Source organism: Meleagris gallopavo, chromosome 10 (assembly GCF_905368555.1).
Source record: "Meleagris gallopavo chromosome 10, MGAL_WU_HG_1.1, whole genome shotgun sequence".
Lineage (NCBI taxonomy): Eukaryota > Metazoa > Chordata > Aves > Galliformes > Phasianidae > Meleagris > Meleagris gallopavo.
Window position 1 is genome coordinate 15,676,051 of NC_139413.1, and position 25,098 is coordinate 15,701,148.

At 38.2% G+C, this 25,098-nt stretch overlaps 1 protein-coding gene across 2 annotated transcripts in view; it reads left to right on the forward strand.

Annotated features, from left to right (window-relative positions):
• The window catches only part of ZNHIT6 (zinc finger HIT-type containing 6), a 28,562-nt gene extending 8,839 nt beyond the window's left edge, over nt 1-19,723 (forward strand). For both annotated transcript variants that reach the window (XM_085232411.1, XM_085232412.1), the window contains exons 7-10: nt 30-110; nt 620-700; nt 15,223-15,347; nt 19,209-19,723. In XM_085232411.1, the coding sequence (XP_085088537.1) occupies nt 30-110; nt 620-700; nt 15,223-15,347; nt 19,209-19,294 (373 nt within the window). In that variant the 3' untranslated portion in view covers nt 19,295-19,723. The remainder of the gene's footprint in view (nt 1-29; nt 111-619; nt 701-15,222; nt 15,348-19,208) is intronic.
• The last annotated feature ends 5,375 nt before the right edge of the window (nt 19,724-25,098 follow it).

Genomic DNA, 25,098 nt, shown 5'->3' on the forward strand with positions numbered 1-25,098 from the left:
TACGTATTTGATTTTTATCTTTGGGGAAGAGTGCCAGAGGATAAAACGCTCACTGATATCCTGAAGCCCTACATTGATCCAGTGGAATCAGATCCCGTAGTTTGTCAGAGGTGCGTATTGAATTGCTTTCTGCCTCGTCCATATGCTTTGCTAATAGAAGATGGGAGTGGTTCTGAACAGATTGCTTAACCTTGCTGCACTTCAAACGTGGAGGACTGAGGTCCCTGTCAGCTCTACAGCTTTAGTTGCTGTGATGAAAACCATCCCAACTTTCACCAACCAAGTAACCCTGGATATAGCCTCCACGTTTAAACCAGGAAAAGATAATCAAGATTTATAACATAAAAATCAAATAAAGCAACTCTAATTCTAAGAAACGTAACGTAACTCAGCCCAGTGGGGGTAACAGTGATCCTTTTGTTTGGAGGAGTTAGAAAAACATACCAATAATTACAGCCCTAATTTTTAGAAGGTATTTAAGATATGGAAAATGCGCTTTTTTAATAAAGAAATGCTTTCGATTGTTGATATGTAAAAGATTCTCATCTTTTACAGATGATAGGAGGAAGAGTGTGAAGCACATCATTTCTTCATTTCTGTTGCACATTGTTTTTTTCAGATTAAAGATATATACAATGTCTCCTCAGTCAGATGTACAAATTTTAATGAAAATAGAGAACAGGGAGCAAAACTCCACCAGGTAAGGTGGCTCTTTGCTTTGTTTGTGTGCATATTAATTAAAGACAGCAAAAAGAAAGAACACATTTCTTAAACTTTAATACATCACGAATAAATAGCCCAATCCCATGGATTAACTTCTATGTGTAATTACCAACCACTTTAAGAATGATGCAGCAAAAATCTTATTTCTTTGTCTGTCTCTATGCCAACACTGAAGCACTGTTCAAATGCTGTGATTAGTAAATTCAGCTAACTTGTACTTGGACAATTTGAGAAGCTCACAGCTGTATTGATGGATTGGCAAGAGTACCTCTACGTGAGCTTCAGCAGCCATCCATGCAAGTGACTCAGCTCACTGCTAGATGAGTATTAAGCAGCAAAGTACTCTATTGACCAGCAGAAGTGTAGATGTCTGTTCCCTTCTTCAAGCACTTTTGTGGATATGTTTACTCTCCCCCAGGAGAGTGAATGGTATAGCTGTCTTTTTAAAGCATTGCAGCAAAAATGACTTGCTCATCAGCATCCAGTGGCAGCATCTGAAATAATGCATTTTTCTCAGTTACTGGCTCATCATTCTTCATGCTACGACATTGCTGGGTGTAGCTTCCAGAATTCTGACTTGTGAAAGATTGCTTTCTTTGTTTCCTGAACAGACAGTAATCTTGAATTTCAAAAATAAACATTAAGTAAATCATTTCTGATGGTATAAATGCCATTTTGAACATTCCACTGTTATCATTGTTACTGAAAAGGATGTGTACCAGCTTTAATGTAGCTTAATGTGGTTGACCAGTGATTCCTAGTTAGGGTTTTTAACGTACATTCTTTTCTTCAAATGTAACAAGTGGAAATAGCATGCTTCCCTAAACCATTATATATTACTTCTAAGGGGAAAAAACATGCAGAAAAGACATTTCAGTTGTAACTTAACTTCCTGTTTGTGCTGCATTTATTTTCCCAGTAAGTATTATTCAGATGTGAGTAATGTATTTGATCACTCAAGCCTCCAGAATATAAACTCCTCATTGTTTTAATTTTTTTCCCTCTTTGAAATCACTATTTGAAATAGTTTGTAAAATTTGCAGAGTTCTCACCTGTAAACCTGTTGCTTTTGAGTGAAATGTCTCAACTGATTTTCATGTACTTCAAGAATTGCAAATTCTTTATTCTTAGAATGGATATAAAAAATGCTAGTATTGTGAGCTTCATGGTAAGATGAGTGTGGAAGGACCTGGATGGGTGCAGATTTCTGTTTTTTTTCTCTTCACTGTGATTTCCATGAATTAAGCACAGGCACTTCACCCATTCAGGTTGTGTACAGTGGAGCAACAAAGCAAAGAAGCCTTTCTAGAACTTAGCGCTGGGAGACCGGAACTATTTCTAATTTTAAAATGTTTTTGGCAGGCTTGGGTTCATCAGTTAGCAGTGCTGCTCAGGACAGGTTCCTGGAGCATGAACAACTTCTGTCCCCTTCTTTGTACTCAAATTAATGCAGCAAAAACTGAAAATGCATTCAAATTATTACTGTTATATGTCACCTTTTACTGTGTGATTGAAAAGGTAGTGTTAAGAAGATAATGCTGAATATTCATTTGTATATTTAGAATATAAGAATTTATACACGTTCTTTAGTTTTTCCATCAGTATCTTAGTTTTAACAGTTTGGGATATTTTTCAGTTATAGAAGTGTTAACAACTGTTTAAGTTGCTACTTAGCTTAAGCTTTCGGATAGGCGCTTGCTTTTTTTACGTTTCACTTTTTTAGAAAGGAAGAAAAACTTGCTTCTGCAATAGCAGGTAAAATTCACCTCTTGATCTTTTGAAATATGGTATGTGAATAGCATAGAAGGCTTGGGAAATAAACTAGTATCAAAGTGGACAATCTCTGTTGCTCATCAGTTTCTTTTTTTACTTAACCATTTTGTTCTTCATAAATGGGCATGACACCTCCTTAGCTCATGGAGAGAGCTGAGAGCATTCTTTTTTATGAAGCTTTTTAGAAGAATCTCATGAAATACCCTGATGTTTGAGCCTCATCTGTGTTCCAAGAATCAGCTCTATAGGTTGATATTAGAGTCGCACATTTAACTAGCAAATGTAGATTATAGAACTGTAGGAAGATAATGAGAAGGTTCTAGGATTAGAAATGCACCTCCTGGTCAGCGGAGCAGGCCCAGCTGTGGCTGTGTGCACCAGTCGAGGAAACAGTGTGCTGAAAGGAACTTCTGTTTCTGAAGGAAAGAACAAAGTTTGTTTGAAGGGATGGGACTGCCATGTCAGCAGAAAAATATCTTTTGTCTGCATAAGCTTTGTCTCTGCCATCAAGTTCTGGGTGTGCTTGTGCTAGCATAGCTGCTGTGACTAAGGCTCTCCAAGAGAATATGAACTTTTACTCTAGTTGCATTATAGTTGAGAATCTACTTTGATTTTGTCTATTTTATGATTCTCCCCAGTTAAATTAATTAGAGTGTATGTTGTCTCAGTAAAAATCAGTACCTGGAGTTGCAGTGGGAATGCTTGAACTGAGTCTGTTCAATTCCTAGCAGTGGCTGCTGACTGCTGCTTTGTGTCATCTTGAGTGCCTCTGTCAGCTCACCCTGTGCCACCCCATTCCATACAGTTCTGGCCTCTGTTCCAGCATGACAAAATGTTCTTCATCACTCTGTGGACAGGCTAGAGGAGTAGGATCGATATAGTATAGTAATGATGCAAATCTACATACTACCTAAAGTTCCCCTGGACTCACTAGAAACGGCTTCTCTGCAAGTTCTAGGTAATGGCAAAGCTGGGGGGGGAAAAAAAAAAGTGTGCTGTTTGGTTGGATGTTGTTTTTTGGCTTAGCAAAACAATTTGAGAAAAATATTTTTCATAGTTGGGATTATGGATTACCGAAGCAGTGCAGTGGTGTTTCAGAGAACATCTAAGCAGGATTATTATGGGTTATAAAATGTTCATCTGCTAGTTTAAGATAAGTACATTACAGAAGGATTTTAGTGTTTCCTGCGAATGTTTATGAAACAGAAGTTTGCGGTTCAGTTTTGGCTGTTTTCTGCATTTCATCGCAAACAGTCCTTTCATTTTGAAGGTCCTTTACAGAATGCTTTATGTCTCGGGGGGTTTCTTTTTTTTCTTTCTCCAAGATATATATATTAACCATGCAACACAGATTTCCACTTCCTCACAGGAGTTCTGCAGAACTTCTAACAGCAAATGGATAAATCCAGTGCCATATGGATATTATGAACAGCAGCTAAACAACGTGGTGCTTGCTTTCTTGCTCCCAGGTGCCTTTCGTAGTCAGTAGTGGCAATACAACTTTCCCATCTATGATAAGCTCTTATTTTGGCTTTCTTGTTCCCTGTTCTAATCTCTGGCTCCTATCTAATCTAAAACCAACTTGTAAGAATTGTTTTCAGTATGAGTTTGTAGCACTCCATGATTGTTTGGAGTAACCTAAAGTATAATCACTCATTGCATCCTTTCCTCTGTACCTGTCAGCTAATAGCTGATAACACTAGAACCGTTACATCACTTGATTGTCTTCTCATTTAGTTGCACTTTATAAAGAACCTTATGAAGGAGGATTCAAAGTCACGAGTATTACACAACTCTTCTTTCTTTAAAACCTTGGTTTGGAAGGCATCTGCAGTTGAGTGGTTTGTTAGTTTTCCATTTGTGGTGCTTCCCTCTATCACCTCTTATGCAATATTTAGTTGGTGTCCATTCTCTCCTTGGTTGAAACTATTCCAAGAAAGGTTTAGCCACTGCCTCTTGGATGGTTTTTACAGTCTACATTCTTTTATAAAGTAGTCTTTTCTTTCTTCAGGATAAATTAATGTCCTGACTGCCTTCAGTCCTTTATTTGGGATGCCTTCAAAGTGACTTCATACGGTAAGAGTATTGTTTTTTCCACTAAGGGAAGAAAAAATGCAACTGCCAAATTAGACAGTCTGATTTTGGGAAATGCACTTTCTTCTTTTCCTGAGAATTGCCTTATTAGGCTTTGCGTAACAAAAAAAAAAAAAAAAAAGCAAAAACAAAAATCCTAAATTCAACAGATCCTTGATATTTGTTATAGGTTAAGTGAGTGGCTGGAGAGGTATTTACTCTTCCTTATTATGTATGATATGTATTTTTAAGGGAGAATGAACTACAACAGACTTTATTTACCATAGATATTTTTATCTAAGAGTCAGTGTTCAGTGATCTCTCTTCCTGGATTCAGTAGCATCTTGCATGAAGTTAGTTGAGATAGTTGTCTGTCTTTAACCACATTTGTTCAGTTTAATGGAATTAAAAAGCAATGGTTTTTTAAACGTCATTATTAGATCCTTTGTATAAAATTTTTCTTTTTTACCTGTTAGTATATTCAAAATAGCACATGAACATTGCTTCAGAGTGTGTCAATATAGAATATTCTGAGAATCTTTTTAGGTAGGCTGATGGAATATTTAGGTGCTTGGAAAACAGCCTATCTGGCCTTAGAAGCCTTGCAAAGCCCACAGCTTTCACTGGACCATTTCCTTCCAGGAACTGAGTGCAGAATAGCTTTCCTGTTGTAAAACAGCCACACTACCTAGGGATGTTGGCATAACAGGTCGGTAGTAGCATTGGTGTTTGTAGCAGTAGTACTGGTGCAGATCATGCTTCTCCAGTTGCTCAGAATGCCAAAAATACCCAAAGCATTTTTGTGCCAGTTGCAACATCAAGGGGCTTCTTACTTTCTGTGGTGACACTGGCTGGTGCGACATGAGAATGTTGGCATGTTTGCCTCTTAATTCTTGTGGACCACAGGGAAGAAAATGCTAAACAAGTATTGGAGGTTCTTCTCTACTAAATGTCATTGCTTTATGGTGGTGAATGCTTATTTTGTTTCGACTGATCCAGTGCAGTTGCTTCCCAGAAGCCTGGATGATGTTAGTAATGTTGGAGCACTTCCCTGTCTCAAGATCAGCTGGCAGAAATGAGAGTTCTTTCCTTGGATGACTGAGTTCTGTGCTCAAAGAGAATTTTCTTTTGTAGTCTATTGTTTTTCAGTATCTGTGAGTTAGATCATATTAGTAGGTTGCAGTAGTCAGAGTAATAGATTCAGGAAGATGAAGTAAGTTCTTCTTGCTTTAGCCTCTGTACTCCAATGGAATTCTGTTGTCTGGGGATTCAAGGAGTAATACGAATTAATAGAAACAAATATTTTTAAATGTAATATTTATATTGAACTATTTATTTTCCTGTCATTAAAAAAAAAGCCTGTTATATATCTGATTCTTTGTCAGTGATTATAAGTTATAAAATACTACTATATTTACCCACAGCACAGCTTCAGGTATTTGTGGCGTTACTGTTTTCCTTAGATCATGTTAATTTTTTGTATGATCTTCCAAGGGCACTTCCTTCTGCACTGTAGTCTCTGAATAACTTCACGTGAAACCAGTGGAGCTTATAGATTTTACTTTCTGCTTTTCATACGTGGTTTGGTTGTTTTAAAAAAAAAAAACAAAAAACAAAAAAAAAAAAACAGTGCTACCAGTATGGTGCATGGATCAACTTTTTATCATAATTAGAAATCATTTCAAAAATACTACTTGATTCATCTATCAGAACAAACATACTGAGGTTGGGCCTTCTCAAGCATTATTTTTCTCTGCATTTCCTGGAGGTGTTGAAAGGTGTGTGGTGGTTTGTTAAGATTCTTTAGTCTTAGGAAGCAGTTTCTCTTCCCATTTATTTAGTACGTAGTATACATGAGACAGGAATTAGGGATACAAATCCCTGACTGAGCTGCTGGCCTTGGCATGAGTTGGAACAGACCCCAAGCTGGCTTTAGCCTACACCAACTGAAGATTGACAGTAGAATTCATTGCTCCTCTCTGGCTCACAGCAGCTGGCACAAAAGCAGTTCTGCCAGCCTTACAAAGGCAGGGAGCTTACAATAGTCATTCTTCACTGCACAACTGTAGTCAGGCTCTGGCTACTTTGTGCTGTTCAAGAGAAATAGCGTTAGGTCTGTAGTCTGTTTCTTAAACACAGTGCTCCTGTGTGTTACTTGCTGCTGTTTTTTCCCCAGAGAGCTGGCTTTTATTTTGGTTTATTTTTTATTAAAACTGGTGGTTTTCTTACTGAATACTTTTATTCCATTTTCTTGTAGGTCATTTTTAGCCTTCCCAGGTTTGTTACTGCAGCCATTTCAGCATCACTTTTCACTTGCTTCTTTCTCTGAACATCGGTTTCTCTGCTGACAAAAGCGATGGGGAGCAAGAGATTCCAGGATATGCAGCTTTTACTGTAAAAAGTAGTCAGTTTGCCTTCCTATCTACTTACATTCTTAACCCAAATCCTATCTTACACAACATAAAAGGAAAGCAGAAAACTAGTCATTGCTGATTATAAAAAGTATGTATGATCTGAGTCCATAGCATGCATTGCTAAAAGTTTATGATGTCTGACTACAATTACTTGACCTTTGAGAAGATTTTTGGGATGATTCCAAAATCAGAATTTGTCCATCTTACTATCTTGAGCAATCATTCTTTTTTTTTTTTTCCTGAAAGGAATTCCTTTATGAACCAGTATGTGCCTGTTTTTTAAAGCAGCAATCCAGCGTTTTGTAACACATGCTGAATTATTTTGGATGAACTGTTTTATAATTAATGGTATTGCATTAGGATTTTTAGAGTGTCCCAGCTAGAGAATCTCAGGCTGAGACATCTGTTGCACAAAGATTTATTTGAAGTTGCAGTCTCAGCTCCAAAATTCTGCAGTCTGTGTTACAGCAAGTTAGATCCAGACCACTTACAGAGGAAGAATGTGTGAGTAAGTGAAGAGGTAGAGGATGAGATACCAATAAAAGTGTTAGCGTTGGCTTCACCCAGCTGTTTGCCCTATCTAGTCATCTGATAGTGTTCTGCAAGCACTGCGGGCAGATTCAAAGATGTGCAGAGCCTTCCTGCTTGCAAAGCAGGTAGACAGACCACAAACTCTAAAATATAAAGAAAACTGTGCATAGTAGCCTCTTTTCTGTATCATAACTGGGTTTATAGAATAAGAGTGGCATACCCAGTGAATGCAGGCAGATTTTCTCTCCTCCCTCCAAGTGTATGTGTGTCTAGGAATGGCTGTTCCTAGAGCAGTTCTGAAATTTGCTCTAGCCCTGCATCTCTTTTAAGGGATGAGCTTAAGTGTATGGTCGTAATATGTAACATGAGGATAGTATGAAATAGGCTTTCATCGCAGTCTGTGTGCTGTGTAGCACGCTCATATAAGGCAGACTCAAAGGCAAGAAGAAGTCCAAGAGAAGACTGCAGTTTGGAAACACCCCTGCTGCCCTTTGGCCTGGGGAGTTGCTGAAATTGAGTTGTAGAAGGGAGGAAACGTTGTAGGATGTACTGAAGGGTTTAGTTCAGTGATGCATATCTGGGTTGCCGTTCGGTATTTTCCAGAAGTATACAGAGGATACACCTCAGAAATTCTGTTTAATTGCTATTCATGGAAGGAAAAGGCAGGTGAGTCTCTGACTTGCAGCTAGCTGAGTTTCTCAGTTTGGTCACCAGGCAGCACAGGGAGGTTGGAATAAAGCACTTCTAGATGCAAATATACAAATTTGTTTGTGTTTGAGAGTAGCTGAAGTGATAGACTGAACTTGGAAGCTGTGAAAAATGGCTCTTTAGCCATCAGTGTTTTCACAGAGGCGTAGTAAAGGGGAACCTCTTTGTGCTCCAGTGGGAAAGGAGAGATCTTGTTATTTCCTTATGATGCTGCCAAAGGGGAATCCCTCTGTTTTTTCTTCTTCCTGACGGAAATGAGCTAGGACTGATTGTTTCGACCCCGCCAAGGAGGGAATTGACCTTCCTGCTTGTTTGCCAAGAAAATAATTTGTTTTCTTTATTTCAGAGCTTTTCCTTTTCTTTGTAAAGTATCAGTAACCCCTTAATGGAAGGCTTATCGCACTTTGATTTCCATGCTAATAAGTATCAATTTCTGGATATATATCCACCATTTAGCCCAGAGTGTTAAAGATATTCAGACTATCTTCATATGAGCTAAACTTGAAAAGTTTGAATTTGCTATCTGGGGATCCTAAATTCCAAAAGAAACAACTTCTGCTTCTGAAGTACAGGTTCATTAGATTCACCCAAGTGTAAGAAAATTATTGCCAGTTTATGAGGGCTCACTTCTAATGAGCCCTGTATTTCTGTTAATCTTGTCAGTGCACTGCTGACTTGCATTAAACTTTCGAGTGAGACTTGATCTATTCATTTTCTGAACTTGGTATATTAAGAATTTTTCATTGCATCCTTTGTTATCCCCTGGTAAACTCCCCACCTCTAAAATTATTTCAATATTGTCTCATGAGGTTGTGTAACAAGTACTGTAATTAAAGGAGGCCTGTGACAATCACTTTTCCCCCATGATTATGCCAGTTTTTTAATGGTACAAGTCACTTAACTTGATTTCCCTGCATTTTTAGGGAATCACCCACAGCTTTTGTTTATGCTAGAGATTCCACTAAAATCTTTGCACTTTTTGAAACTAGAGGAATTCATGTTTGGTATTCAACTCATTCTAATAACTTTTCCCTCGCGAAATTTCATTTTCCCTTTAGGCCTTGTGGCTGTCATTGGCTCATTAGACTGGTTTGTTTCTTTATTTCAGTCGTGTGTAGTCTTAGACAGTCATGGTGTACCCTTTTACAGTGTATCTGCATAAACAACTTAGATTTATAAGCCATAAGCTTTTGAGCAGTTTGTGCAGCTTCCTGGCAAACTTCTGTTTCTGTAAAGGACAGTTGCTGTGATGCACTTAAATGATAGTATGTTTACTTGCTGCTGGATTTTATTTTTTCTTGTCATTGTGTCTTACGAGATGGGGAAAATATTTGCTTTCTTGAAATTTTAGTATCACAGTTTCTGTGTTCTTTGAACCAAATTCTACTGAATCCAAGAAAATGACATTAGTTAGCTTCATATTTTCCTCCTATTTGTTTTATTATACTTTCTCCCTTAACTAAAAAATTCAAGATGGTTTATTCTTCAGTTAATCTTTAGATTATTTTGTATCCTGAGTCCTTTTACCACATCTCTCTTAATGCTCTGTCCACTAAATTGTTGTAACAGATGCCTTATCTACTTTACGGTTTTTGCCATCAATTGATACATTTTTCCATAGTTGTCACTAAAGAACTTTCACTGTGTTTTTTCCTTCATGCAATTGCCTCATTCTCGAGAGATTTAAACAAGGATAGCCTTTGTGCTTCTACAGTAACATACTTTTATGTTGCTTATCTCTTCTTTCCATTAACTCTTTTGTATATTTTTTAGGGTAAAAATGAACAGACCAATGAGTCTTTCTAGACAGCTACTATTGTCCCCAATAATTGAGGTAACAATTAGTGTCCCTCTAATCTTTTCTTGGGCTTTTTTTTTTTTTTTTCCCCCCAGGAAATTTTAACTCCCTGAAATATCTTTGTAAGAAGAGTATTCTATAATATTTTGATATTTTGCTCCTAGTTTACACTTGAATTTTCAGAAGTACTTTCATTTGCCTAATATAAGGGCCTCTTCTGACCCAGAAGAGAGAGGAGACTGGTTTGTTATAGCTTGTCTTATTAGGGATTTTGTGTACAGATGGCCTATGGTTAAAATATAGGAATGAAAAGGAACAATGTGATAATTTCTGTTATGTGCCTTTTTGCATTCTGTGTGTATAGGTGTAGTTAGGAAGTGATGATGAAGTCTGAGATGCTTTTCTTGGCGTACTGGCAGCTTTTCTTCCTATGCTTTTTCAGCTGCTTCTGAACAGGACAGGTGGGCCAAATGCTGGTAAGAATAGGTTGCTTCTTGTCCTAATTTTCCATTTTTTTCTGAAAAGAAGAAAAATTTACTCTGCTGTGGTGGAGGTGTTGCTGGAAATGGTGGTCTGGTTTGAAAAAGGATTGTTCGGGCATCTTAATTGTATCGGTATGGATTAAACTGTGCATGGTTAAGGCTAACTGTGGAAATTCTCCACTGGGAGGGAAACCATACAGAATAGTGAAAGGAAGAGTTTAGAGGTTTTAAAATATCAATGTAAACACTATTACAATTTTTGTATTAAAATATTAAGTTGAATTTGGTTGCTTTGTCTCTTAAGAGCATTCAGGCAAAGTAGAGACTTCTGCATTGTTTAGCTGTTAAGAATTATGTTACAAAGGAAGTATTACAGCAAGTAATTTCCTTTATTGTTTCTCTTTTTTTTTTTAAGACTCTGCCCTTTTTCTTACTGAATTTTCTAATTCTTTTCCATATGGACTAAAAAAGATACACTGTTCTAGATTTTTAGAATGTCAGAGTTGTGACAAAGTTAAATATTAAAAGTCTGCTTTATTTCAGTACGTCATGTTTACTTTCTGCCATATAACTTTCCTTTTATATCTTATTCAAGAGTACATTTCACTACTTCCATGTTCACCAAATCATAACCACACGAAGAGGTTATTCACCACTTAGGAATGAAAGTCCATCTGGTAGCTATTATCTTTGCTATGCTACAGCACTTCACAATGAGTGCTTGGGAGAGCCTATAAAAGCTCTACCCAGTCTTTGCTCTCTTCTAGGCAAAAGCAGATAGAAAATGCTGCCCTCCTTTGCCTGGGGACGTTGAAGGAGAGAGGAATGCTCCTTCTTCTCATAAATTAGCAGAATATTGTGGATTTTTAGGATTTGGCCTGAAGTAGATAAACATGATTTGTTGTATCTGAATTATGCAAAGGAAATATTTTGATGTTTCCATTCAATTCTAGGAAGAAAAATCATCCTTGTTTAAAATGTGAATACAAGTTTTAGCTGCTGTCTCTCTCAGGAAAGTTAGGAACACCGTTATGCAAACATCTATTTTACTGATGTTTGTAATTATTTAGACTGGTAAAAAAAACTTCTTTATTCTCTTTCCAGTAGCTACAAGACTAAATTAAAGAAATAACATGGTTACAATTTATCTTTAATTCCAGATTGCAGATTTTTCTCTATTATTAAAATCAAAGTTCCTGTAGATGACATTCAGGAAAACCTGATCAGCAGGGAATTTCCTGCCGTCTGAATTCGTGGAGACAAGTTGCACCAGTGAATGATAGCCCAGCGCTCCCTTTGAGAGAGTTTGTTGTGACGCTGTGACCTAATATAGCATTCCTGTGTATGGGAGACAGATTAGGCTGAATTTTCAAATTCCTGGAAGGTAGTAGAATAGCTATAGATAGCGAAATTACCCTTTGCAGAAGTTTGCAGGTGCTAGCAAAAGTGCAGAGCCGCAATTCACTTCAGCAATTTGTTAAAGGTAGCAAAGCAATGCATAGAAGAAATGCAAAAGATTCTAAGGGAACAGATGTAGGATTGCTGAATCTTGTTAAATTTTCTCAGTTGTCTCAATTTTTGTAGGCTTTTAAACTGCCTGCTGGCAAGCAATTTTTGTTTAATTTTTGTCTTTTAAAAAGCTGTTATTGTTACTTCATTCCAGCTAAAACCAAAAGCTGTTGTTTGCCAAGATTGTCTCTTTGTGGTCCTTATAAATGGAATCTTTTGAAGAAAAAATTCAGGCCATTTTCCTACTTTGTGACAAGGGCATAAAGCCCTGCTTAGGGCAGGAAAATATTCAGGAAAGTACATTAGATGATTTGGACACAGAAACTGGGGGAGTGAATGGAAGGGGCAGAGGAAACATGTAGCAGGTAAATACAAAGATCCAGGGAGGATGTGAAGGGAAGTCTCTCTGAGTGCAGGAACTGGGAAGCTGAGTGAGGCAGAGGGGGACAGTAGTGTGTGTTCAGTGCCAGAATGGGAAAGATGCTTGCAGCAGCATGTGTAACCACAAGTTAAGAAAAAAAACTGTGTATTACTTGGTTCTTTCCAAATTTACACTTCAGGGTTGTGATGCATCACACGTAGGTTTGAACTTGAAGGGCCTGAAACAAGTAGCAGCCTGGTGTAGGTTCTTACTGGGCAGGCTAGGCAGTCCTAGTGGTACAGGACTTTACCTACCAAGTAGGTAAACATGGTGAGAACAAGAATGCCAGACCCAAGTTTTCATCACACTGTGCCAGCCTTGCCCACCCTGTCTGTGGTGAGGCCTTGGCCCTGTGTTAACACCAGGGTCTGTGTGTTTGGCTCCTTGTGGTACGTGACTTGTAAGAAGCTGTTCTGTTTCTGTTTTAGGATTCATGCTTTTTGGTTTTTCTCCAAGCAGGTCTTTTCACAATAAAAATTGAAGTGGTGAAGTCAAGTTTCTGGAAAAGCTGTATTACAAGGCGGTCTCATGGCCAGAGGGTTGTACTGCTCACCCACTGTGGTACAACTGTTATACTTCTTTGATAAGTTGGGGAGGTTTTCATTGTGATAAAGTCTGTCAGAGAGAACATGAAAAGTCAGTCTTGCTCAGCAGAGCCATTCTGTATTTGACTGGAATTGAGTGACTGGTATTTTTCTTTCAGGATTGTAAATGTGCTCAGTGAAGGAAGTGGCTGACAGGTGGATTAGCAGAAAACCTCAACGTGCCTTTATGTGTAAAGGAAGGAGGGACTGGGGTCTCTGGATAGGATAGACACAAACTAGAAAGTCTGAGAACAAGAAGCACTAGGCTCTTTGTTACATTCTCCCTGAAGTTTGCAGCACAGATTATGAACTAAACATTTGGATTTTTTCTCTGCCATTGCCAACCAATAAAATACACTTTAAGAACAAAAAAGATAAAGCTCTGACTTAGTGATCTAACGCTTTAATAATTTACTATCATAAAATAGTTCTAAGGACAAATGTTTTATCTTATGCCAAGCTGGACGCTAAAGATGTTTTGTCTAAAACATGAGATAATGGAAAGTGTATTGTGGCATGTGAATTAGTTTAGCCTCTTAGTGGTAAACGTTTGCTTAATCAGAAAAGAATGTGTTGAAGTTCTTGCCAAAGGAAAGGTATTGCCATACTTTGCATTTAGAGTACTGTAAATAAAGCAGTAAATATTTTTTTTTTCAAATCCACAAGTTATGGATATATTCATTCAGTAAGAAATGCAGTATACTGTTATCCCTTTTAAAGGGTTTCTCTAAGAACAGGTCATAATTACTTTGGGTTGAGAGAAACATGAAACCAAGTATTTTCATGATGATTTGAAGTTGAATATGAGAGAGAAATAGTTTTTGTTCAAACTATGTTTCTCTGAAATCCAAAGAACTAAAATCCTGTTTTGCCTTCAGTAATCTTGTCTACTGATTCCTCTGATGTACAGGTCTTAATTACACATTACTGAAAATCATGAAGGATACATTCCCTTCACCTATCCAGTGGTTTTTATTTGTTTGTTTTTTATGAGATTTTTTATTGACTTTTTAATTTGTTTGTTTTGTTTTGGGGGTAGAATGACAAAAGAAAGCCCAACTGCATAATATATAAGTGATGAAAGAAGGTAGAGCAACTATGTGAAATTTATTGCCTACGGTGTGTTTTGGTTCGGAACTTCCTTTGGTTTTAAGTGATATAGTAGCTTAATAGTAATTGAATAATCCTGATTACGGAAAGAATTGCATAACTCAGATTGTAGTGTAATGTCAGAACATTTGTTGGATGCTGCAGTTGCATCAAGTGAAAGAAACAGGGTTTCTGTTGTAAAGAGGGTTTTGAAATAGCCCTTGCTTTTCCCAAGATTCCACATGCAGGTTTCCTCTTACAGAGATGAGAGAGAATATTACATTTCTAGGATGTAATTGTTGAGAAGGTGTTCAGTTTAGTTTTTACTGTGTTTACTAATATGGCCATTTAAATCTGGCTTCACCCTTCAGAAGAGCTCTTCTGTGGGTCAGGGCTGCACAACTGAGTCATGTGCCTCTTGTAGCACACATAGATGACAGCTCTTTGCTGGGGTTTCCTGCAGCTGCTGCTGCAAGCAGAGGTTTTGTACCATCTGCTGGAAGTGACTGCTCCAGTGGCAGTCATTGCTGTCTTACCTGGGTAAGCAAGCCTTACTTCTACTAAAACAGAGCTCTTCTGGTGTTCCTTTCCTTTAATGGTAGACCATGTATGCTTTTTATTTTGTCTTTCCAATACTTAAATGATAATTCATAAGCAAATGTCATAGGATATATTAACCATATAAATTAAACCTGTAGTGTTAAAAAGCCAGTAAGCATGAAAAAGGAGAAGCGCACACGTGTATTAAACATTTTCTAAGAGTAACTGAGAGGGAAAACAAGTAGAACAGTAAGTCTTAGTTTCAGTTTAGAATCTGATTTTGGTCAAGATATTCATTAAGAACTCTGAAAATATCTTTGCCTATAAAACAATTTGAATTCAGTTTTCCTCTTGCTTTAGACTTAGGTGTTAGAAGGGTTTAAAAATAAAATGAATGTGGTTGGATAATAAGCCCAAATATGTAATTTGAATCATAAGATAGTTCTTCTGAGCATGATACCATCTGAAAATCCTTTGAAGTGCCAAAAAACTTTTTTCTTTTTCTTTTTTTTAGAAAGTGTACATTATGTTCTTGGTAGTATTAAAATCCAAAATAAACTTTCCTGTTATTTTTAAGGTACAATGAACTGGATGCCAGTAGAAGCCTCCTAGAAAATTTGAAAAACAAAGTAATAATTGAGTATCCAACGTTATTTGTGGTCTTGAAAAAATTGAAGAATGACATGGTGGTTCTTGGCCAAGGTAAGCATATATTTATTTCCTGTTATGCTATACTTAGATATTTTAGTTGAATAAACAATAATCAAGGATACACCCATTATTAATGCCAGGAATGTACTGTACGTCTTCTATTTATTTCCCTCGGAATCTAAAAGATTGCTATAAAAAAGCTGCTATAAATGTTCTGTTGTAAATGTTAAAGTTGATGGCTTGCATCAGTAAGCAGTATTGTATGTGTTTGTCCTAAGTTTGTTTACTGGTGCTTCATCCATTTTTGTATAATTTTAGCCACTAAGGTAATGCAGGCTTGTGCTAAATTTTGTACATAGCATTTCAGCAGAGTTGTTTGTTTCTAAAACGTTGAGCTGTCAGGGGAAGATTAGTTGTAAGTCAGTCTACTCCAGAAAAGGGAATCATCCTGATTTCCCAGTGTAACTCCTAAAATTGGACATATAGTCCTCAGTTATAGTACAGTTATTAAAATGGTAATGGCAAAGCAGCTTTCTTGGGTAGGATAAAGCACTGTTATTTTATGAAGTATTTAGTTGAGGAAAAGCTTTGATCTTGAAATTAACTTAATGGGCAGTCCAGGTCTAGCAGAAATTTGTATTTTAGTTTTGAAGTTCATTTTCATATTTATCCCTGAGTCCATGTCTCTACTTTTAGTCCCCAACTTTGCCATCCAATCGCATACTTTTCAGTGACGGGTCACCCTATAGGAAAAGCTTCAAAACGAGTTGGCTATTACTGTTTCCCTGCAGCAACTGAATCACAGATCTGTATCTGTATAATGAGACTGAATAAATCTGAGACTAATGATATCGTACCATGGTATCAAATGTCCATGGATCTTCACAGTTCTGGCTAGATTTCACTGAGTGATCTGTTGGCGAGATCTGCTGTGCAAGAAACTGCACGTGGACATTTCTTGTGCTGTGAACTGCAGGAGAGAGTGAGACAGCATGCCAAGGAATGAGGCAGGAGTCTTGTCTAAGCAGCTTGATCTGCTGATGTTCATCCTAGGATTGCATGTGGCTTTACTACTGTACACAGAAACTAGGTACCTTGGTTTATCCATTGTTTCTAGGTCTAGGTCCCTTGCTACCAAAAGATAGCCCTATGCCTGTGATTTAGATATCAGGAGGGAATTAGAACTGATTGACTCAAACTCAAACTGACCTGTGTGGTTGTCATTATCACCTCTGGAGCTGGCAGAGGGGTTGTGTGTGTAAGGGCACAGACACCAAGAAGTGCTGAATGAGTGACTGTATTTTGAGGTCATGCTGCTGCAGTGACTAAGGTTCTGTATCAACGTGGAGCAGAAGGGTGAGGGAAGTGAGCTGATAGCAGGGAAATGCAGATAGCTCTTTGACCCAGTGCAGTGCAAGGATGCATCTTCCAGACAGTGACCGTCTCCTGCTGCAGGGATCCTTACTTAGCTCTCATCCCCAAAGCTGGTATTCAGGGAATGTTGGCAACTATTGTAGGTTTTGGGAAGCATTAATTTTCTTATTTTGCTTTAGTAACTGTTTCTGTAAATTCTATCACAGTCAAGTGCATGTTGAGGTGTTAAGGTTGTGTTAGGAAGACATGATAGCTAATAGCAAAAATAACAAGATTTTTCACAACTTTTGTCATATCACACTCATTTCATCCCATATCAAATATTTGCTGTAATATTTTGCTTTCCAAAAGTACCATTTCTGGATGTTAAAAATGCAAGTATCTCAACAGGATTATATAATCTTAAAAAAAAAAAAGAAAAACAAACAAAAAAAACCTCTGTCTTTCCAATCTTTTTTTTCTGCTTTTTTTTTTCTTTTTCTTTTTTTTTTCGATTTTTGTCTTCATAAAGCTTTAGAGTATGACTTGTGGAGGATGTTACTTTTCTATTGGGCCAACAGAAATGTTACATTTGAAAGTTGCCTTGGCAAAACAATTATATTCCTGATACTTCTGGTCAAGTAGTAACGATGAATTGGAATAGAAGTGAATAGTGACCTGCAGAACATTGCAAATTGTATGTTTTAGTGAGGTCTTTAACTTAGGAATATTAAAGATGTTTTGTATGTGTTTGTAAGTTTTCCCTCTTCCCTTTAATGTTTCTTAGGATCCTATACATGGAAGCTAAGCATTTTACACTGTCATTGCTCTGGCTTGGCTGTGTATTTAGGCATATAGCACAGAGAGTATTGCAGACAAGCACTTTCTTTTCTGGTATTGAATTCTCCAGTTTCCAGTCCTCCAGATTCTTTCAGGATGTTCAGAACATCAGAGTGGGAGGGGGCTTTATGTCACTGTTATTTTTAGACAAGAAAATCACTTCTGTAGAAGTGTGTCACCATAATCAAACTCGTGTTTTGTGTTAAGACCCCTTACAGAATAAAGGAAAACATGGCAACACTCGGTTGCTTTATCTGCTGTTTTTACAGATAATTTAAACCTAGAGTTCAAATTTTATACTGAGTAAACTGCCAAGAGTTTTACGATGGCAGAGACTGGGCATTCTTAGGCAGTGCTATCAAAATAAAAAAAAACATGCTCTTTTTGAGTGCAGACAATCTATATATGTATTAAATAAAACTTATAATAACAGGCTAAACCAAAGTGAAGATTTGTCTGTCGAGGTTCTTTGCGAGGCAGGAGATTGCCATTCTTCCATGCAGTGTATTGATGCTTGAATTGCTCATTGCAAAAAATACAGGTGCTCTGATTTCAGCATACAAGGTCAGTCATGGCTGAAGATAGTAGGGGATTATAGAAGTTTTCACAGGATTTAGGGACAAAAACAATCCTTACTTTGTGCATTACTCCGTACATATAAATGTTAATTGATTATACACTAGATTTAATGTAGACAAAATGTGACCTCTGATGTTTCTGGGTGAAATGCTTCTATTTTCTTGTACAAATTCCATTGAAACTGTACAGGTGCATGCTGTGTCCTTTGTATTATCCATGTTTGCCAGATGTAAAACCGATCCTGACAAGACAATAACAGTGTTTCATCATTTCCCTTTGGGTAATGTTTCCTTATGAAGCCTCTGACATTAAATGCTCAAAAATGTCTTTGAATTCCTATTTGGATCAAATGCTGAAAATATCAATGAGAGCAGCATATGAATCGCATGCCTACTTGGCTGTAGTTTATTTTTGTGCTGCTTGAGTGCCACCAACCAGTGGCATTTGGTGACCTCACCGTGAGGTGACAGGAATCATGCTCATTAAGGAAGGGTTCTCAGGATGCATGACTTAAGACCAGTTTGGAAAATGAGTGCTTCATGATGTGGTCTCAACAGAATGCAGCAGCCTGTCCTAAAGCACGAGTTACTGTGCAGCTTTAACCTCATCAGCCTTAGCTCATGGATTCATGCAGCTTGACACCATCTTTGGGATGCTGGAATATGAGGAAGGAGCACATATGTGCCTCATCTTAACTATCCATTTAGAATTTCTCAGTAGTTTCCCATCTTAACTGAAACCCTAACAAAACTGCTAATGATTTATAATTCATTACAGTTGTAATACATTTATGTAGCAACCCCAAAAACAACATTTAAAACAAATCAAGAGAACAATTTGAACTCAGTAGATGAAAAATTTTGAATGGGATGAATATTCTACTCAGCTGCTTGACTGAGAGACCGAGATTTAAAACCTAAAAGAATCCCTAACGTTTCCTTCAGTAACAAGGCCCTTTGCAGGGCTGTATCCTCTATTGAGATGGTTATGTGTTATGAAATAACTATCCTTGAGGAAACTGTGATTAGAAGGAAAAGAAATAATGAAAACACTGCTTCTGTGTGAGCAAACTGGAAAAAGAAATTGCTGGAACTAATGGCTTAATGGTTTGTTTGTTTGTTTTGTGTCCTATACCCTCAGAGGCCAGTGAATCTGCAGAGAACTCGAGCAGTGGAAGTTCATCCCTTTCTTCTGAGGAAGAAGGAGAAATTCGGGAGAGTTCATGATGGTTCTATGAGAGAAGAGGGTGGGATGAGCCTTTTATATTTCCTTATTTAATTAAATCTTTTTTTTTGCACAACTGATTTCTCTGAGGTTCAGTTTGGTTTGCTTCACTTAAGGCAGCACTTCCAAACTGCCTCCCTGACTTTGGATTTAGTATGCATATTTAGGTATGTAAATAAAGAGATTGAGAGCGGCTGGTTCCAGAAAAATCTGCTGATTTTACTGCGTAGCACCCTTTGTCCATGTATCTCTGTTGAATCAGTAGCCCAAATGTAAAGTTTCCAAGTTGGTTTCAACAATATGTATTTTTTCCTTTTATCATAACACCTCAATGTCAGTTTTCTAAAAGTGTAAATACCGCATATTTGTGTTTATCTGTGGATTTGATCACAGTACTTCAACTTACTGATAAAATCTCATGTTTCAGTGGATCAACTTTCTTCTGGAGTATTTCTTCATCATGTAGAGCTGCTGCATGTGATCTTACTTCAATTTGGACTTCAGTCTTCTGTGGCGATGTTTTGGATGCCTCATGCAGTAGATTTTTTTTTTTTTTTTTTCAGGCTTGGTTGCATCCTGTCTCGTGTTAAGGAGAGAGAGCAAGTTGCACTTTTTTTGGGGGGTAGCATGCTTCATCTTCTAAATTAGCCTCAGTTTAAAAAATAAAATAGGAGTACATGGAGTGCTGTTAGTGCTGATGCGCTGGACTTCTCATAAGTGCTGATGTTTTGCATCTGGAAATTACTTTACCTACTGAAGCCAGATAGTTGATGTTTCAGTATTTACACTAAATTTTCAAAGCATTTGCAAAGTCATAAGCACATGATTACATGGCAAACAGCTCCATGAGTTAGTTGCTGCCATCATTGCCACTTCATTTTGCCCCCTGTTTGAGACTGTCACTTTTGTGACAAAAGGTGGTGGCAGGGGATGCCCACTGGGCAGCCACCTGAAGGTGGTTTGTCAGTCGCAAGCCGGTGACTGACATTGCAGATAGAAAGCCAGCACTGACATTACAGATAAAAATCCAACACCTAGCAGTGAAGTCATGCTGAGGTCACAGGGGGCTATGACAGCAGTATGGAGAAGAGTTCAGGCTCCCAGAGGCTCCATCCAGACCTCAGCACCAGCTTGTCTGGTCCTTGCCAGCCATACTTAGAAGAGATTTTTGAGATGTTCAGAGCTGTGTAGAAGTTTATTCACGCCTTTGCAAACAAATTGTCATTAAATTGTTGTTCACAGCCACATTCAGCTAATGAGGTTTGGAAAGAGCATTAGACCTTGGTAGGCACGTACTGCTGCTCCTCACAGGGACACTGTGTGCTTTTTCCTCTGTTTGTTTTGCAAGCTCTGATAAAACAGGGAAGCTTTTCTCCTCTCCTGGCAGTAGCCACCTGTGCGCTGTTTTCTTTTTTAATCATTGTTGGGCTTCTGCCCACATCTTGTTTCGGTGTTTGTTTTCTTAACCCTATTTAAAGGACTGCAATTCCTAGCTATAGGTGTTGCTTTCATATTTTTTCAGTTCAGTGGAAGTGAATAAGCTTTTCCTAATCAGTGATTATTGCATGCTCATTTCGTAGCCACAAATGACTTTAAACCTCTCTTGAAGCCATTCATATTAACACCTATAGAAGAGCAGAACAGCAAAACTGCCACGGTTCATTTGCCAGGAAATGTTTTCATCTGGAGTAGCAGTGTGGTGGTTCTGTGCAGTCGGAGCATGCAGGGCAATGGGAGTGCTGCAGATATTCATGTTGGTCTGCATGTGATTGTGATTAGTCTTTGGCTGAGGAACACAGATTTGTGATAGATGTGATTTGCATTATTTCCTGTGCTCTTGGAGGTTTTCATTGATTGAATGAGAGGGTTTCTCCACATTGTGTTTTCTCATATAAATCTAGTTGAAACTCCCATGGGAGTCAAAACGCAACCCTAATTTGTTTTTAAATGAAGATGCTGTTAAATATATCTCACAGATGTGAATCTTTTCTTACCTTAGAGAAGATCCTCAATATTTTGAAGTTCTGTTCGTAAAATGGTTGCTGGAAATGACATTTGACAAACAAAGCTATGAGCCATCTTCCAGATCTGAACTGAGAGTAAAATGCTGTGTTAACACAATGCATTTGCCATTCATTCTTGGATCACTGTTGTTTTGTTTTTATTTTCTGTAAGTTACACTTTGTTGAGTATAGGCATTCATCAAATGCAAGCCAGAATGAAATCAGAATATTCTGGCTCAGTTTAGCTTGTTCTTTTTTTTTTTTTTTTTAATATATATAAAAATGATTCAAAACTATGATTTTTACCCCAGCTGTACTGATGACATTTGATTGGTGCAGGTCCTGCAAGAATCATAATTCATAATAATGATACAGTTAGTGATTTAATCAAGGCTTATCCACTCTTACGTACCTTCGTAGGCAATGTGAAGTTTTTAATCCCTCCCCAAGAGATATAACTCATCTTAAACATATTTTTAAATTTCTGGTCAAGCAGTTGAAATTTAAGAGGTAGCTGAGGCTGTTTGGAAGACTTCAATCCATTTGGAAAGCATAGGATCACAATCATACTATCACGGGATTCCAGTACAGGACTCCTATTTGATTTAGCACAGATGATGTCTGCGAATGGAAACCCTGTGTTGATATTTTAATCTTCATCATTCAGCTCGAGCTTGTGTTGAGTGCTTGATTTTATGCCTACTATGCTCACTCATTTGTTTTTCTCTATAAACTGCTTGTCTCAGAAAGAACAAGCTATTAGCGTGTGGTGTTATGGCACTGTTAACTTTAGATTGTTCAGGTTTGAAGCCCTGAGCACTCACAGCATGCTGAACTGAAGGGCCATTGGCTTACAAAGCAGAGTAAAGCCTCTTGTACTCAATGAACATGCTGCTAAAAAAAAAAAAAAAAGAATGCTTAATGAAGTCATCCCTTTCACAAACCAAGGAACAAAAATAGCACATAGCTAAGGGCATAGCAATAGCTGAGAAGTGGGGTTGAGTCAGTCATATGGGAGAACTTGGTTCTTTTCCTTTTTTGTATAACTTCCTGCGCTATGAGGCATAAGTCATGGAACTGTCATGGGCAAACAGCATCATGCTCCTGTCAGTGCAGAAGCTGAGTTTTAAGTGAACGCACCCAAATCCTAGGTTTTACCGTATTTATGTCTCTTTTTGGAATTGTTCTGTAGAAGGAAAAAAGATTGTGCCACAGAAACTGCTGCTTGACCTGGCCTGAGAGGCAGCGGGGAGCGGAGCTGAGCAGGCCTTGCTACCCGACAACACAGCACCTGACAAGGCTTCACCTTGTGTTGGGAGTAGAGCTGTTCACGGTCAGGACACCTTATGTAGTCTAAAAAAGTGCATGAATGCTTGGGTTCACCTTCACACTAATGGGAAATCTCACCTGTTTGTTGAGTGTGGGGACAGCTGTGGCTTAGACATGGCCTGCCAGGTGGGGTGTGTGCTGCTGTTGCCTGTGGAGCTGAGAATGTGTAACATCTTACCAGAGCAGGCTTCAAAGAGCAGTACACAGCTGTGATGATGTAACTTCATCCCTATTTGGTCACAAACATTTCGTCCTGCTTCCTTAAATCCCACACACGTTTCCTGAAAACATTTATTCTTCCTCCCTCTGAAGAAAGAATATCTTGAATCTGTGTTTATGTTGTTGCCATGACATTGATGTATGCAGTTGCAGATTCTGTTAATAAGAGTGAAAAAAAACAACTGTGTACTTCAGTGAACAAAGATTACTCTGTGTTTGTATTACAATGTTGCTATGGCAGTGCATATGGTTTTATTTGGTAGAAATTTGTGGTGAGATGGAAGGAAGTCACATGTATGGAAGACAAACAAGAAATACAGCAAAACCAACTCAAAATAAATACTGAAACTGAAAGGAGAGATGCAGATGACATGTAAAACCAGGAAAACACAAGGACAGTTGTTTTGCTGCCCATCTCTGTGGTCTTATAGCAGAAGCATGTCCTTGCTGTGCCCTGCCTGGTCTCTCTGGCCCATCGAGCAGTGGCTTCGCTCCAGTGATGCTTTTACTGAGTGCTTCTTGCCCTCATTGGCTCTGTGCATCATAACATATTTTGTTGTTGTTGTTCTGAAAGCAAAATTCCACTCCTTGTCCTGATTACCCAACTGCTAACTTTCCCTGCCTATTTTTAATACAGTAGACTGTTGAGCAGGAAAATTAATACAGTGGAATATGTGGAAATAAGCTTGCACCTTACCTACCTTTGGGTCAAAGGCAAGTCTTTCTGCCCTTGCTGGCTCCTGCTTGTGCTAGAAATGATGGACTTTTCTTTAATTGGCGCAGTAGTCTTCATGTTTGTCTAGTCCTTCTGCATGAGGCTACTTTTTGCATCAGTTGCATCAGGACAGCTGTTGGTGTGACAAATTAGAACAAGTTAAAAATAATCCGCCAAAGAAGCAGAATAGAAGTGAGGAGGGAGAGCGAGTCTCAGTTTAGAGAATAAACTGCTACTGCACCAAGAGCTTGCTGGTTGCTATGTGATCCCAGCTTATGAAGAAAGCAAAAGTATTTCTCAAATCACATTGTGCTTTCTTTCTGTCATCCCACTTCTGTCACAAGCAGAAAGAAATAAGTGTGAAAGCTGCCCATTGCCTTTCCACTCCTTGCTTCCTGGTTCTCTGCTGAATCATGTCCTAACCCCAGAAGTTGTCTATTTTTCCAGGAGTGCTTGTAGGGGACTTTCCAGGTGCTAGAGAGGCCCAAGTGAGGAAAAGGTGTCCGAGGCACAGACATTCCGGAAAAAGAGCTGAGTGATGGCAAAGAAGGCTTATCTGGGAAATCCCCATCACTTTTGTTTCTGAGCTCTGTGATCTCCCTTTGTTAATCCTTTTTCACAGCTTCAACTTTCAGCTGTGCTTGGGCATCCTTATTGGTTTTAATGGGGTTGCTCCACTGCAGTGCAAGTATCTACTTCTGTAGAGGAAAATGTATCTTCCTGTTTAAGTTCTCATTAACAACTTGCTGAATTTATGGCTACACTGTGTTAGTGTCTGATCTTGTTAGATTTTATGAGATAATTAGGATCTAACCTGTTTGGTTTGAGGTGCTCAAGGAACTCGGTGGTTTCAGAGAATCAGCTGCTTTGAATCTGCTGACCCATTGGTCTCCATGTGATCAGATGTGGGAACAGTGTTCTCAAACTGTTGGTTTGACTGACATTTTTAAGGGAGTTTCTTCATTCCTATTACTAAAACTATGGCTGTTTTCACCATGATGGTAAGTTGTTGATGTCTCTATCCTACCTCAGTTCCCATTTGCACAAATCTGTGCACCCTACCTACAGAACTATTCCATCCAGTGAATGAAAGCCTTACAAGAGCTTGTGTGATGTTTCCATTCTGGATGGTTGCTATGTTCCATCTGGTAAGTGGTTGTACGTCAGGACAGATGAGGTGCCTTGGGGTCTTCCAGGACATTCTCCAACATAAATTGCATATGTAGAATTTGTAGCTCTGTGGTTTTTCTGGGGGAAAAAAGAGTCATTGCATACTGGATACTGTCTATTTGGTTTCTTGGTGTTTGGTCTTCACGGGACAATACACATTGATGTTTATTGTATAAATTTGTTGGCTGGATTTCTATTTTCCTTATACCGAATTTCACCACACTACAGTGTAGCACAGTTATTCCTGAGCTGAAATGCATTTATTGATATCTCCAGACTGAACTGTATTGCTACTTGCTCCATGCCCTCCCCTGTATTTCTGTGTGCTGTTTTCTACAAGGATATGTAACCGAGGAAAAAATGGTGAAGA